The sequence below is a fragment of the Carassius carassius genome, chromosome 33 (assembly GCF_963082965.1).
Source record: "Carassius carassius chromosome 33, fCarCar2.1, whole genome shotgun sequence".
NCBI classification, from domain to species: Eukaryota; Metazoa; Chordata; class Actinopteri; order Cypriniformes; family Cyprinidae; genus Carassius; species Carassius carassius.
The window spans coordinates 8357564-8373805 of record NC_081787.1 but is presented as its reverse complement, the minus strand read 5'-3'; the positions used below and the strand labels follow the sequence as shown (position 1 = coordinate 8373805).

Sequence of the window (16242 nt, the reverse complement as noted above, 5' to 3'; positions counted from 1 at the left end):
TAATGTGGTTAAAAACTGATTACCTCAATCATGCTTTATAGGGAATTATTTCCAAACCCCTAGAAATTTCTCCTCTTGTGATGAAGCCACAGCTGACTCAGCTATTCACTCATGTTGACTTGAACTTCCCTCCTGTATAAACATTACGCATCATTTACAGAGTATGATGTAGCATTCAGGGAATATACAGTAAATACCCATTCAGTAATAAAATACAATAGGTCACATGTTAAGCCACAACTTCAGTCCCAAAGCAGCTGTCTTGTGGTAAGGTAAATCAAAACAGTAGTTTCAAAAACAAGAGTCTCAATAACTGGCCAGTTTTTGTGTGTGTGTGTGTGTGTGTGTGTGTCAAAATCACAATCCCACCATTTTCGGTTTGCATGTTAAGTGAAAACTCATTTGCAAAAGTACTGCTAGATACTGCTGACTAAAAGAGAAACAGAGAGATCACTGTAGACATTTCAGACCTACTACCTATTTCCATAAAATGACCATACACGATTTTAGTGATTTTAGTTTATTATAAAACAGAATGTGAAAGAACACATTTAATTACGTATTTTATTAACATAGTGTGTCTGCTACATACAGGCTGTAAATCATTTAATTATAAGCAGGTGGAGGTTTCCATGAGCCTACAACAGCACATGACCCAGAGGGAGTGAGCCAATATTCTCTTAGTCTCTATACTTCATAAGTAGCAGAGGTGGAAAGTAACGAATTACATTTACTCGCGTTACTGTAATTGAGTAGCTTTTTTGTGTACTAATACTTTTTAAAGTAATTTTTTAAATGTGTAATTTTACTTTTACTTAAGTATATTTTGTTTGAAGTATTGTACTTCGCTACATTTTAAAACACATTAATTACTGAGTAAAAAAAATAAAAATAAAAATAAAAAATCGCTCCCTGGAAACTACGGCAGTAAATAATGGGCAGGAGGGCAAACTGGCGCTAAAGTCACAAGAAAGATGCAGACGGACAAAACAGGCGTTAGTGGTGCAGACACCGCTGAAAACGAAACCCCATCATATTCTGAAGTTTAACTCGAAGGAAATGAAGTGAACCCCTGGCCATATGTATGCTATATTATGCAGTGTAAGCTGTACTTGCCTAGGAAGACCAAACTAGCAGCTTATAAAATCACGACAAGACATCAACCCTTCGCAAGAATGTAGAGGTAAGCTAAATAATTGCATCGTTGCATTGGTGGTTAAAATGAAGCTTTGACATTTTAGCAAGAGGTTTTGCACAAATTAGCCAAAAAGACCGTGGTGAGGAGTGTGCTATTTTTGTTTTAATTATGTGCGCGCGCATTTATAGTGCATTCTTTCACTGTGTGATTCAGTCTCCTAAAATGCATTTAGAATGATCAAAAAATTGAAGATATAGGGGCAGAAAATTCACATAGTTATATAATTTCATATATTAAATCAAAATCACACAAAGAATGCTATCTTTTCCTCCAAAAATCATCATGAATATATACATACACATATATATAAGAGTTCAGTAAACAAGTTAATTAAGAGACTTGCGTTTTAGACACCATATTGCCTTTTTTAGCTCTATTTCTACAACAGAAAATAATTCCAAACACAGCCACCAAAGCACAGTTTTGCGTCTCTGAGCAACGTGTACGTGACAGTGTTTCGTTCCTGAATGAATCAACCGTTTAAATGATTCGGTTCAATCGCAATGACTCACTTATTAACAGTGACTTGCTGACACATACTGGCCATTTTAATTTCACATTTAAAGTATCTTTTGATTTTTTTAAATAATTCATTTCTTACCATTTCAAATGAGTATTCAACATTTTATGTCTTGTATATCAAACCATTATTCATGCATTTGTAACTGCAGGTAAAATGCATTCTTGTCCTGCACTAAACAGTGTAATACATCTAAATGCCACTTCCAATGAATCTTCTGCATTTCCTCTGCATTTAAAGATGAGTTTGTTGATACTGATTTGCCTGGTAACAGCCCAAATGTTTTATTATTCTAAATTACTGATTCTTTTAATTAAATACAACTAGTTTGAGATTAATAGACCTATCCCAGGTGTGTCAAACTCAGTTCCTGGAGGGCCGTAGCCCTGCAGAGTTTAGTTCTAACCCTGCTCCAGCACACATATCATGTAGTTTTCAAATAAACCTAAATGATTAGATTAGCTGGTTCAGATGTGTTTATTTAGGGTTAAATGTAAACTGTGCAGAACTGCGGCCCTGCAGGAACTGAGTTTGACACCCTTGGCCTGTCCCATTTTTGCCTCCCTGCCACTGTTAAAATGTAACTAAGTAATTTTTACTCTGAGTAAATTTTAAATGAGCTACTTTTTACTTTTACTTGAGTAGATTTTTATACTGGTACTTTTACTTGTACTTAAGTAAAATTTCATTAATGTAATGGTACTTTTACTTGAGTAGAATATTTTTGTACTCTTTCCACCTCTGATAAGTAGGTCAGCAATCTGTACCCTATTCACTGTATCTCATAAAGATGTTGAGGAAATGCTTCTCAGATCAAAGTTTTTATGTCACACTTGCCCTGAAAAAACTCTTAACTCTGATAAGGAGGGACAGTGGCTTTTTCAAAGACATTCTATATGTCTCAAACTTATAAACCTCCCTGGATAAACAAGTCAACTATTTAGCCAGAAATATATTTAAGAATACATTTATCCCAGGAAATACACACACACTATATATATATATATACCATATAAGTTTATAAGTTAATCGGGTTTGTATAAATACACAGTATATATATATATATATATATATATATATATATACATATATATAAATATATTGTGTATTTATACGAACCCGATTCCAAAAAAGTTGGAACACTGTACAAGTTCTGAGTAAAAAAGGAATGGAATAATTTATTTATTTATTTTTGTAGATAACATATCAAATGTTGAAAGTGAGACATTTTGAAATGTCATGCCAAATATTGGCTCATTTTGGATTTCATGAGAGCTACACATTCCAAAAAAGTTGGGACAGGTAGCAATAAAAAGCCGGAAATTGGAGGACCAATTTGCAACTTATTAGGTCAATTGGCAACATGATTGGGTATAAAAAGAGCCTCTCAAGAGTGGCAGTGTCTCTCAGAAGTCAAGATGGGCAGAGAATCACCAGTTCCCCCAATGCTATGGCGAAAAATAGTGGAGCAACATCAGAAAGGAGTTTCTCAGAGAAAAAATTATCATCATCTACAGTGAATAATATCATCCAAAGATTCAGAGAATCTGGAACAATCTCGGTGCATAAGGATCAAGGCCAGAAAACCATACTGGATGCCCGTGATCTTCGGGCTCTTAGACGGCACTGCATCACATACAGGAATGCCACTGTAATGGAAATCACAACATGGGCTCAGGAATACTTCCAGAAAACATTGTCGGTGAATACAATCCACTGTGCCATTCGCCATTGCCTCTAAAACTCTATAGGTCAAAAAATAAACCATAAACATGATCCAGAAATGCAGGCATTTTCTCTGGGCCAAGGCTCATTTAAAATGGACTGTGGCAAAGTGGAAAACTGTTCTGTGGTCTTTTTGGAAAACTGGGACGCCATGTCATCCGGACTAAAGAGAACAAGGACAACAAAGTTGTTATCAGCACTCAGTTCAGAAGCCTGCATCTCTGATGGTATGGGGTTGCATGAGTTCCAGCTTACACATCTGGAAAGGCACCATCAATACGGAAAGGTATATCCAATTGCTAGAACAACATATGTTCCCATCCAGACGTCGTCTCTTTCAGGGAAGACCTTGCATTTTCCAACATGACAATGCCAGACCACATACTGCATCAATTACAACATCATGGCTGCGTAGAAGAAGGATCCGGGTACTGAAATGGCCAGCCTGCAGTCCAGATCTTTCACCTATAGAAAACATTTGGCACATCATAAAGAGGAAGATGCGACAAAGAAGACCTAAGACAGTTGAGCAACTAGAAGCCTGTATTAGACAAGAATGGGACAACATTCCTATTCCTAAACTTGAGCAACTTGTCTCCTCAGTCCCGAGACATTTGCAGACTGTTATAAAAAAAAGAAGAGGGGATGACACACAGTGGTAAACATGGCCTTGTCCCAACTTTTTTTAGATGTGTTGATGCCATGAAATTTAAAATCAACTTATTTTTCCCTTAAAATGAAATTATCTCAGTTTAAACATTTGATATGCCATCTATCTTGTATTCTGAATAAAATATTTAAATTTGAAACTTCCACATCATTGCACTCTGTTTTTATTCACAATTTGTACAGTGTCCAAACTGTTTTGGAATCAGGTTTGTATATATATAAAATTGTTTATTAATTGTCTGGTTTGTGATTATGAGAGTTTAGATCACAGCTGATCAGATCAGATTAATTATTGGCGTTTCCCTTTCATGTACTTATCTTGTTATGCCTCTTTTATTATTTACTAGCTTTAATTAATAAATGGCAGGTTTTTTGGGGCAAGTTCCTCAAAAGTCAGCGATGCATCAATTGTGTAATTTCCAAAAACCCAGCACTTGTGTTTTTTACAGTTGGCAAGTCATAGTGGTTAAGTGTGTTCCACATGTGTTTTCCCCCCAGACTTCAATAGAGGACTTGTTTTCACAAGACACTTGAACAATCATTGATAAATTGGTTTAGGTGGTTCTTTTGATTTCATGCCCAAACTCTGTTGACATGGGTGGAATAACAAGTAGCTTTGCTCCACATTGAGATGTGACAGTAATTCCTGTCTTGGGCAGTCTAATGTGTGATCTACAGAGAGAGAGAAAAAAAAACCTTTTGCACATAATTAGGACCCTAACAAAGTTCAAATCTTTCAATGTGTGTGTTATTTAGCAAACTACACACTACATTATAATTCACACTTGGTGAGACATGAAATCAAATTTCTTTAATATAAACATGCAATAAAGACAAACTGAATTATGAGATTATTTATGTTTTATATCTTATATAATCAAGTAAAGACATCAGAAACATTGAAATCTTAATAAATACATTTAACACAATCAAAATGTACTACAGATATAAATAATTAATTTAAGAGCACGATAGTGTTATTTATTCTATAACATTAACATGTATAGATAAATACATTATGACAAAAACACATACAATGTGTACGTATTTAATTACACAGTATATGACCAAAGAAGGTCTAACAGAGTCAGTCATTGTTCATAACTACAGAAAGCATCATAATGTTTTAATAAATTATAGCATTTTTAACTTTGATTCTCATCTCCTTTGCTTGTTGTTCTTTCTAGTTTTGCATCTATAAATGAACAGAGACATTTTGTATCATTATACGTGCAGAAAAAAAAACATTTAAAAAGCAATAAGACTATTTTAATGGGGGTAAAGCAAATGTTTTGCTATGAAATTTAAGAAATGTTAAATACACATACTTACTGGTTCCAGTCACTCCATGAGGAATTACAGAATTCATCCCTCGCTCTCACACACACCGTCATCCCTTTTGTCACTGGCAGCTGCTGACTTTGTGTGAAGAAAATCTGAGCAAAACAAATATTAAAAGATTTCCAGGTCTGGCTAAAAATAATAATACTTTTAATAGTTCAAATTTAAGTCTTGCTTTCACAGAAATAAATTACATTTTAAAAAACACTAAAATTTGAAAATAATTTGTAATGATTCTAATAATGTTCACAATATTACTGTTATTGTTATTGTATTTTTGGTTACATAAATGCACCCTAATTATTTCAAATGTAAATATTCCAAACACGCTTTTGACCAGTAGCATGTGGGGTTACCTCTTGTGAGTTCGGTTTGGAGCAGTCACAATTGTCATGTTTCCGACAACGAATCTCTTTCACTTGGAATGTAAGAGGGAAGTAGGATGATGGTGTGCTCCAGGAGTGGGGATATTTGACCTCTATGGATGTTTTATTGATCCTACTAATAGGCACCATATCAGGCCTCACTAAGAAGTGCAGAAATAGATTGTTTTTATATTCAAATGAGCAAGCATTCTAATTCAATATTCTAAGACCCCATCTTAGCGATTTTTGAGAGCTCACCGATATCCATGATGTAGAACTTTGTATTGTAGGATTCAACAACAAAGCTGCTTCTGAAGTATATGGTCAGGTTGATGCGCTCCACTTCTTCGGCATAGGAACAATAGTCATGGTCTAAGCATGTGACATATCCACTGGAATCCAGAGTACAGCTGATGTTGCTTCCACCAGGGCTGGAACAGAATCAGTCAAGGTTTTTTTTTTTTTTTCACACCCCTTACATCGTTGCTGATTGCAAACTCTAGGGTAAGATGGAGATACTTACCGTGTGGCTTCGATATGAGCAACATGGCCGTTCCTATTTCTATCCCATTTCCAATCACATTTGAAGGAACCTCCATAGTTATTTGTTGAACAATCGATGTAACCTTGTTTGGTAATTCAATAAATTAAAAAATAATATTAATCATAATGAAATAAAATATAGTCATATAAACCAATTTTGAAACCGAATTTAATAAAATAAATAAACAAATGCATTTTATAAATAAAAAAAACACTGCCATTCAAACGTTGGGGGTCAATTTATTATTATTATTATTATTATTATTATTATTATTATTATTATTATTATTATTATTATTATTATTAAGAAATTAATTGATCAAAAGTGACAACACAGACACATGTATTTATTTATTTAATTCATAAATGTAATCTATAAATTAATTTATATTCAGAATTTATAATGTTACAAAATATTTATGATCCATATAAATGCTGTTCTTTTGAACATAATATTCTAATAATTACGTTAATTACATTAATTACATTATTTACATTAATAAGCAGCATACTCATTTTCAAAACTGATAATAGGAAATGTTTTTGAGCAGCAAATCGGCATATTAGAATGATTTATGGCTGGAGACTCACTGTTTATAATTAATTAAAATACATTAAAATAGATAACATTTCTATTGTAATAATATTTCACATTTTTACTGTTTTTACCCTATTTTTATTTGTTTTTGCCAAATAAATGAATAAATAAAGCCTTGATGAGTATGAAAAAAAATAAAAAATCTTACTGCCCCCAATATACTTTTCAAACTACATGGTAGAAATAAATACTTTACTGTAAAATGTTTCACTACGGAAGGCTTGAAACTTAAAATTTTCAATTTTTCAAACTAATATCATGACAATTTTATACAGTGTTAAAAGGGTTGTACCTTTCTCAGGAGTATTCTTGATAAACTTCCTGTAGGTCCACTGAGCCAGCACCAGTGTGTGGTTAAGGTAGGATCCCTCACTACTGAAACAGGAGTAGTTGCCCCCCATCCACCCCTCTACTGTGATGACAATCCTGTTTCCTTGAGCATCCAGATTTTCATAGCCGTTTCTGGTCCATGTAATATTTTTCCCTTCATACGCCTCTCCACAGATAAGAGGCACGTTTACATCTTCACCTACATTGGCATTCACCACAAGCACTGATGACAGACAATTGAAAAACAAATGAGAAGTGTATAGCAAATTTAACAATATGAGCCCCAATACAAATAAAATAAATTATAGCATGTTATAAATTATAGTATGTTGTATAAATTGTACACAGGAACTCTTCCTTAGACACGATTCAGATAAACGAACAAACCATTTGGTTTAAGTGTCCAGTAGCTCTCTTCTGTATTGATGGATCCATCAGCAGAGGAATGGAGAAACAACAACGCACTCAATAAGAGAAAAAACATCTGTTGGTGGAAAAAAGAGAAACGTTTATACTGCAATTATACGCTTAATCATCGGTTCTCAGTTGTGGCTGCAGGTCTATCCTTATAAAGTGAGAAATCAATGCGAAATGCAAAGAATAAAATGCAGCTAACCATATAGTCATGCATTTAGGAAAGCAAAATTAATAGACTTATCAACTTCTAAAAGAGACAGGAAAACGTTGAATCAAGTTAATTCATTTGTTAAACTGGTAAATCATACTTCACTTGTTTATACATGCATAAAATTGTCAGTTTTCATGTTAATAATCTTACTTATTATTGGACCTATGCAGGTAGTGGTAACCTAGGCTATAGAAAATTGTTCTTAAAATTATATTTTTTTATTTTATTTTTATCATTACCATGTATAAACTGTATATATATATATATATATATATATATATATATATATATATAATAATTGAGTTCTTTTCATGACATTATAAAATGAGTTTGAAATAAGTGACTTACCCTTGATCACTCAAAAATCCAGAGATTAACCTCCACAACCAGATTGACGTTGCTTTAGTGTCGTGTTTAGTGACAGGCTTATAAGTAATGTGTCAGGAGGGCAGAATTTCCCTGGCCAGAAAAAAAGACCAATGCAGGTTATAGAGGAACTTCAAACTTCAACTCCAGAACCTTAGCTGTTCTCAGATATCATCACTAATTCTCTCACTTCCACTGAGCCTTCTCACTGTCCTCTCTCTTCTCTAATATCAGGCTATTTATATACAATCTCACAGCCCATTCAGAACAATGTGATTATTTACTAGATTGTATTATATTTGGACAGGAAAAAAATAAGGTATGAAATTGCTAATTGGTTTTCAATGTGGACTGTGTGAAGAATTCAGTCTAACAGGGCAGGAAAGATGTTAAGTCAATGTTTGTTTTCCAAAACCTTGGGTATTTTTGTCACAAGGTCTCATTTGAAAGCCAGAGGATGATTTACCTGGTTGCGTTACTGTGTTTGATTGCTTGTCCCTACTATCTGTTGGTTTTTCCAATTAAGTTATTCCCCTATTCTCTCAGATAATGACATTTAGTGATTTGTACATTAAGATTACTGATAAGAAATTTCACAGTAAATGTTTGATGACACTTTTCAGCCTTTTTGAAAGATGTCCAGATAACATAGAAAAAAAAATGAAAGAAAGGAAAAAAGAAAACAGAACTCTCAGTAGATGTTATAAAACCTACAAAGAAATAACATTGTAATTTTTATACATCTAAGAACACAGACCTTTTACTAATAATAAACACAAACAATTTTTCTATGAGTCTAGTTAAAGTTTGTACTGAACTATTAATACGATGATCACCTCGTTTACAATTCATTTCCAAGGGCACATTATACAATGTGCATTTATTCTATCAAATTCTTAGTATAAAGGAGAAGTAGTGAATACAACATTGCGTACAGAAAGTAATAAAAAAATTAAATAAAAAATTATATAATTTTTTTTATAATAATAATAAGGCACATCATAAATTATATCAAGTTTTTTTTCACATTATGTTATATGAGATTCAACTATTTTTTTATTTATTTTTTTTCAGTTCAATTTAATTTAAGACTTATACAACCAAGTCGATTTTAGTTAAACATTTAAGGCAGCAAGTGAATTTAAGTCTGAAAGTTGAAATTGGTGAATCTTTTTTTACAGTATATTTACTGGAAAAAACGTTTGGCATGCGCCAATCCGAAATCCATTAACGTGGAAATGTGAAAGGTGCCTCAATACCATGGTAACAGCATTAATTGTAGAGTGACAGTGGAAGCAGTTAACATTATTTCAGTCTAAAGAACAAAATTAAGTTTTAGGAGGCTTTCTTCAAATATTTGAGTTTCATTGCCTTCTTTCACTGACTAACACTAAAATTATTCTGGATTATTTTTGTCTAATGGATATTCACAAGAAAAAAAATTGTTAATTCACATTTCCCCTTTAATTTACAATAACATGAGAACAATTAAAAAATGCGTAATTTTTGATCAATCTTTTTATGAAATTTTTATTCATCTGTAATCTGTAATTGCTACGGTGGAATTTCAGTTGTTCGGAGTAACTCTTGTGCTTTTCTTTTCCCTTCCTCAGACATTCAGTTCTACCATTTCATGAAGCATGTGACAACATGGGGAAGAAACACATAATGGTGACATTTGACATGCTGGACTGGGATGCTGATGGAGAAATTGGCTTTGAGGAGTTTTATATGATGTTCAGCATTCTGCTCAGTAGTGAAGTACGACGTTCTCTTACAAAACATGACCACATCAAAAACAGCCCCTACACACTATACCTCAACCATTCAGGGCTCACAATATCTGAGCAAAAGTTACGTCCAATGTTTGATGCTTCAGGAAACCCCCATTTACTGGCAAATTTCCTCTGGCTTTATCATTATTATTGTTTTATGAGAAGATAAGCTTGGTTGTGATGAATGTCACATGTGCTGAAATGTGTATGTGTAGAGCTTCTAGATTCCTTTTTAACCTCAAGGGTTCAGATTTCAAAAAGATCTTGAACACGGAGGACAAAGTAAAGATATCATACAGCTGCTTAAAGGGATAATTCTGCTTCATTTAATAGTCCTCATTGACTTGTATGGTGTTTTTTTTTTCATACTATGGAAGTCGAAGGGGACCAGCAGCTAAAGGTGAACTATCACTTTAAAAGTCTTCAAATATTTCATCTGTTAATAGTGTTAAACATAACTGTACAACCTTCAATAATCACTAACATATACAACCAAATTTTGCACTATATATAGTTTTTAAACCAATTTGGGTAGTTTTTTGTTTTACCCAAAAGCTGGGTAAATATAGGACAGAACACGTGTTGGGTTAATTTTACCCAGCAAACTGGGTTGTTTATTTAACCCAGCATAATGGGTTGATTAATTTTTACTATAATAAGCTACTGGCTTATTTTATTTTTTTAATCTCAAAAAAAAAAAAACTCCTCTAAACCTCTAAACTTTTGTAAAATACTCCACACAACCACTGGTTTACATGATAAATTCCTTTATTTTCCTCTTATTTAGGCCTATATCATTTACAGTATTGTTTACATCATTTTTAATACTTAGCCTATACATATTGCCTATATGTAAACTAATTTAACAAACATTATAAATAAAAATGGAATATTAAACAAAAGTAATTCAAGTGAAATCAACCAGTCTCTGTTATTCCGTTTCCTCCGTAATGGCGCAGGTTCTCATGGCCGAGCTGGAGTTGTGTTCAGCGGGGAACTGCTAACAGCGAAGACTGCCGACCAGCGTTTCACTCTTAGCCGAAATGTGCTGCGACTGCCTCCATATCCTGCCCATAACCTAAACAGCTCCGAGGACATATTTTAATATCCAAAGTAGTTATATTCTGTATCTTTATGACTAAAATCGTTTATTTTATGCAAAGCATCAGGCTTTTCCATTATGCTTAGAACTGCTCTCTCCTGAAGAAGACGCAAAATCCCTGCAGTAAATAACTAAGCCACTGGGTTACGTCTGACCCAGGATCTGAGTAACACAAAAACCCAAACACTGAAAAAATAACCCAAAAGGCTCAATCCAGCATTAAGGTTAAAAAAACAGGATTTTATAGAGTGTAGGTGGCTAAAATGTCTGTCATTAGCGACCGACTGCTAAATTTCATAGCGCATAAAAATAATTGACAGTCTACAGCAGTCAATATTTGAAGTAGATCAAAACCTTTCATCCAAGTTGTCCTAAAACCTTATTTTAACTTGGTTCTTAGCACAACTTTGAAGAACTTTTTTGGTCCACTTCAAATGTTGACTGCTGTAGATGTAAATTGTGTTCTTTCTTGTTTTTCCCAGTCAAAATTACAAAGATCCTTTTCAGCTCTTCGCATTTTGTCACTGTTTGTCACTGTAAGCTGATACTTTCAGTAGAGGAACTGAAAGAAACCAATGCGTAAGCAGCAATCATAGTGGCTAACGCTTTTCAGCAGATCAATTAGCAGAAAGAAGACAATTTGGTTGTAAGTAAAACAAAATAGATAACATATGTTACATTTACGTAAACACCTACATTTTATGTAAAAATTATCCTGAGTGAAATAAAAAAAAAGTACTAGCTATAATGGCGGGTGACTATCTCCAATGTGTTCATAGAGAGTGTTGTAAATTTAAGACAAATATGGAAAATAATATTTATGTGGACTGTTGTGTGATCAGAGAATAACTTGTGCATAATAGAGCACTAAACCTATTTGCGAGCATTAAATCTAAGCGTGTTTCAGAAGTTTACCATGATGTGCATGGATGCCAAAAAGGAGTTCTAGAGAAAACGTGGAAGATTACACCGTCTCATGGATGTCTGCACACATATTTTGTGAAAGAAGATGAACTTAATTTACGTCACTGAGTAAAATATGCTTGAGAAATAAAAGTAAAGTGTCTTCTGATTATTTTCAGTTGACTACTGTCTGATGTAATTAAAGGTAAAACAATAATAGTAATAGTCGGCTAGCCTAAGTATCAAAAGTAAAACAGAAGAGATAATTAGGTATTTGTTAAGAATGATATTGTAGTGGTTATACGTGGATCTATGTAGATCATACACTAGTCACATTTTTTACTTAAGAGAAAATTTCACAGGTTTCAGTTTCAGTTCATTTCTGTAAAAGATACAAACCTTTACATTGTGGCTACGCAGAAGCTATTTATATATTTCCACTGTCAATGCCCCCAAAAATATACAGTTCATTATCTGGGCACTATGTGAGGATGTTACAATGGAACCTATTGTTAATCAGTCAGTTTTGTCTGTTTCAGTAAAATGTGAACAATTACATTTTGAAACAGAAATCTTCATGAATAGTAAAATAGGAAAGGTCAAATAAATCAAACTATTATTGTGGCCAACCAATATTAATAAATAGTTTGTATGTGCAAAATGTGCTCTAATTTTTGACTTTGTGTACACAATACATTTATGTAACTGGGTGTTTGATTCAAAACATTATAGTTACTGAAATATGTGACAGCGGGCACAAGTGAGATCTAGCCCTGTCTTATGGCTACTTTTATAGTTTCATATTATATGAGTCGATGATATTCCTTGTGAAAAAGTAGTTTACTTCAAGTTTATTTTATTAAGTATACTTAAGTAAAGGTCAAGTATATTTTTAAGTATACTTTATGTAGCAAGTATACAAATATCACTAAAAGCATACATTCCTAATTTTAGTTTAAAAGATGTATACTAATAGCACACTTGAATGAATTTCCTTTTTATAAGGGATATGCTTCCCTTCAACCTGAAACCTTTTAAACTTTGAAAGTTTCTACCACAATAGTTTATTGAGTAAAACTGAAATTTCACATGCACAAAGCAGAGACAAGAGAGAGTTTATTTCCCACATTTACCACTAAAAGAGAAGTTGACTGATCACCTTTAGCAGCTGACAACACCCTGTGACACACTGTCCTTTCTGAATCTCATCACTATAGATAACTTCGTTAATAGGAGTTATGCAATACATTCAAGTTGTACATTAATGTAGAATTGGAGTAGAAAGTCTATTTTAATTCATTTATTTATTTATCTTTTTTGAAAATGCTTGTATAATCAACTTTAATGAAAGTTTTAACTCAAAGTATATAGGCTATTTGAGATGCTGTACATTACAGCCAGTAGTGGGCAATAGTGTACCAGTGCTGATATATATATCCATACATCCATATCCATATATATATGTCAACATGAACAGTGGCTGAATTTAGATCTGTAAACTAATGTGCTACTCTTACTACTTTTGTTCCTACTACTCTTTCTTATTCTTACTATTTTCTGTGCACTTTAAAAGTTCAAAAGTCAAAAGAGGTCAGTATTTTTTTTTTTAAGTTTTTTATGTAATGAATACTTTTATTCAGACACAATGTGATAACCGCAGCCACAACCAGAAAGCAAACTAAAACGGGATGCCTGTAACAAGACAAATATTTTACCACTCTAAATGAGCTACTGAAATGATGCAGAGTGCGTAGATATAAGTCTTGTGAAACATGATTAACACAGGCACTGTCATTGGAATAGATGTTGATGAGAAGGTGTTGTGTCCACTAGATGGCAGCAATCACTTAAGGGAATAATGTGGTTAGGAGCCTATTAAGTGACATGACACGATTTAAGAAGTAAAGAGATAAGCATAAGACTGCTCTAACATTCAGTGTGCATATTCAAAAAAAGAAACTTCATTACCATGCAAGGGAGCTCTCTGGGAAATGTGCTTTATCATCTGTCTGGTGCTATGACTGACAGATAGATCAATAACTGTAGGCTTATTATAGCAGAGTCAAAGGCGGTAAATCCTGTTGACTCAGGAAAGATCCTAATGAAAAGCAAACCCGCACCCAGTCACTGATCACAAGTGTATCAAAGGCAAAACAAGAGTCATGAGAGCTTTATTCATGAGAGCTTTATTAGTCTAATAAGCAGTATATTAGACAGCCATTCCCAGAGCGGCCGTCCCTTTCGCCATTTGAGCTAACTTAGCTTTTAAATGTAGTCAGAAGTTAAGTGTCATTAAGTTTATAGATGAAATTACAAACAATACCTAAACTGTCTACTAAATCTGCTGAAATTGAGTGCAATCTTTTTTGCTATATCATGCATGCTTTGCATCTTTTGCTATATCATGACCTTTTTATTCCTTTTCATACAAATTAGGATTACAGGATTATTGCACAATATTATGTTATAACCTCAAAACACTTTTACTATAGTTCATGGTGAATGCATTTGTTAACCAATACAATTTTAATGTTAGCATTAAATAAGCAGGTACAGCATAGCACTCCCAATGCAGAGTGCTACAAGTCTTGTGAAACATGATTCACAACAAAAAAGCGCAAAGACTTGGATGGATGAGGAAATGTTTTTTATCCCATGTTTGCTTTTGTTAACATTATCTTGTTAACACTATCACTTATGTTTATGGTTTAGTGCAGATATTGTGTTATTTCCATTCCAGCAGCAAAAGCTTTAACTTTCTAGTGCCACTCCTCGGAGATTTCATCTCAAAACTGCAACAATATGTACAATAACCAATGTAATCAAATGTTTCTAGGTTCATGTTTTGGATTAAACCGAACAGGCTTTTAGCACCATTCACTTTGATAGTGCTGTGAAATGTCCAGAAGGCAACATAGTATCATTTTGTAGAAACCTCACCACAATCACATTTTTCCTGAGCCTAGTTGCAACTAACATGTGGGGCGTCATACAGTAGGACTACATAGAAACAGTGTACTAACCTGTCTGAAAAACATCTTTATAATGATAATCAAATAGCGTAATAGTACATTTGACTGTAATGCTTTTCTTGAATACTCATAGTGTTATTGTCATGTTTTTTTCTGCCTACTATATCCATTCCCTTACTAAAGACTTTTCAAGAGCTTTCAAGAGTGATAACAGCAGATTAATCACAAGGTGCACTCATATGAGAACGAAGTGATACTTGACTTGAAGCACTTGACAGGTCAGAAAAATCCAAGTTATGTATATTTAATGTGAACATATTTGAGGCTCATCAAGACACAATTAGATTAAACTCTGAATCCATCAGACATAAGTGAATATAGCAGTATTGTCACAGGCTGTAAAATCCATCTCTAACAAGCCGTCTAGAGCTAAAATGGATATTTTTTGTGTATTTTGAAACAAGTATCCCTTCAGAATATTTTATCCCTTCTAGCAGCTCTGACAAAAGGGCTGGAAAGCCCTGGCCTAAGCTGTTCAGTAGAAGAGGGAATCCGAATATTAGACTTAACAGAGGAAGTGAGTCATTGTGTGAGAACAAAAACAATGGTGAAAACAGAATATACTTCAGGAAAAACCAGCGAAGTACCCCAGGATGTGTAAAAGGTATCATGAGGTAAGGATATGCTTACCCATCTATGATGGCCTGAGCTAGTTCATGATCACCTCTCAGATCCCCTTATGTCCCTAAAAGGCTGGACCGGTTTCCCAGAATTCATCTCTCTTGCTGCATAGCTGGCCATCCGTCACTGGCAACTCACTTTCCATCTGGGTTTGTTCCAACATCCACTGGACAGAGAAGCGGAGGGGGGGGGGGCACATAAATGATATAAACTAGAGCAAACAATAGGCTACAAATCTTAAAACAGATATTTTGCATATTAACAGAATATTAAGTCATGAATAAATCATAATACGTAATTAAAGCAAAACAGAAAAGAAAAACAATCACGCGAATCTTCCTCATTTCCTTTTCCCTTTATGGATGTAAATAACATGATCTAACAGTATCAACTAATCTGAGGTTTTCATCTGAGGTCCGTTGACACAATGGGTGTTTGTGTGGGTGGATTTGGTTTTGGCTACACTGTAGTGACTGAATGTCCCCACAAAGAAACTTAAAATGACCTACACTGTGGGAACCAGCCA

The 16242-nt window shown here is 33.8% G+C and overlaps 1 protein-coding gene and 1 long non-coding RNA gene across 3 annotated transcripts in view; one reads left to right on the top strand and one right to left on the bottom strand.

Moving 5' to 3' along the window:
* LOC132114224 (uncharacterized) overlaps window positions 1-16242 on the top strand; it is a 534277-nt gene that overhangs the window by 495613 nt on the left and 22422 nt on the right. The window lies entirely within an intron of this gene.
* Window positions 24-15897, bottom strand: LOC132114223 (interleukin-12 subunit beta-like). 2 transcript variants are annotated; one of them, XM_059522337.1, is made up of 8 exons: window positions 15726-15897; window positions 7677-7773; window positions 7252-7512; window positions 6342-6444; window positions 6077-6249; window positions 5810-5979; window positions 5445-5548; window positions 24-132 (listed from the first exon to the last, which is right to left on the bottom strand). In XM_059522337.1, exons 2-8 carry the CDS (start codon window positions 7771-7773, stop codon window positions 102-104), a joined length of 939 nt encoding a protein of 312 aa, XP_059378320.1. In that variant the 5' UTR covers window positions 15726-15897; the 3' UTR covers window positions 24-101. The 2 variants fall into 2 exon arrangements, with proteins under 2 accessions (XP_059378320.1, XP_059378321.1); XM_059522338.1 differs by lacking the exon at window positions 15726-15897 and adding an exon at window positions 8266-8378.

What these genes read in the sequence shown, in the direction of transcription:
- LOC132114223 (XM_059522337.1), bottom strand. Translation starts at nt 7,773, where the DNA reads ATGTTTTTTCTCTTATTGAGTGCGTTGTTGTTTCTCCATTCCTCTGCT. An exon ending in CTGGACACTTAAACCAAATG is followed by an intron (nt 7,513 to 7,676) that starts GTTTGTTCGTTT and finishes GTCTGTCATCAG; the next exon opens with TGCTTGTGGTGAATGCCAAT. An exon ending in TCATGGAGTGACTGGAACCA is followed by an intron (nt 133 to 5,444) that starts GTAAGTATGTGT and finishes ATGTTTATACAG; the next exon opens with GAGGGAAGTTCAAGTCAACA.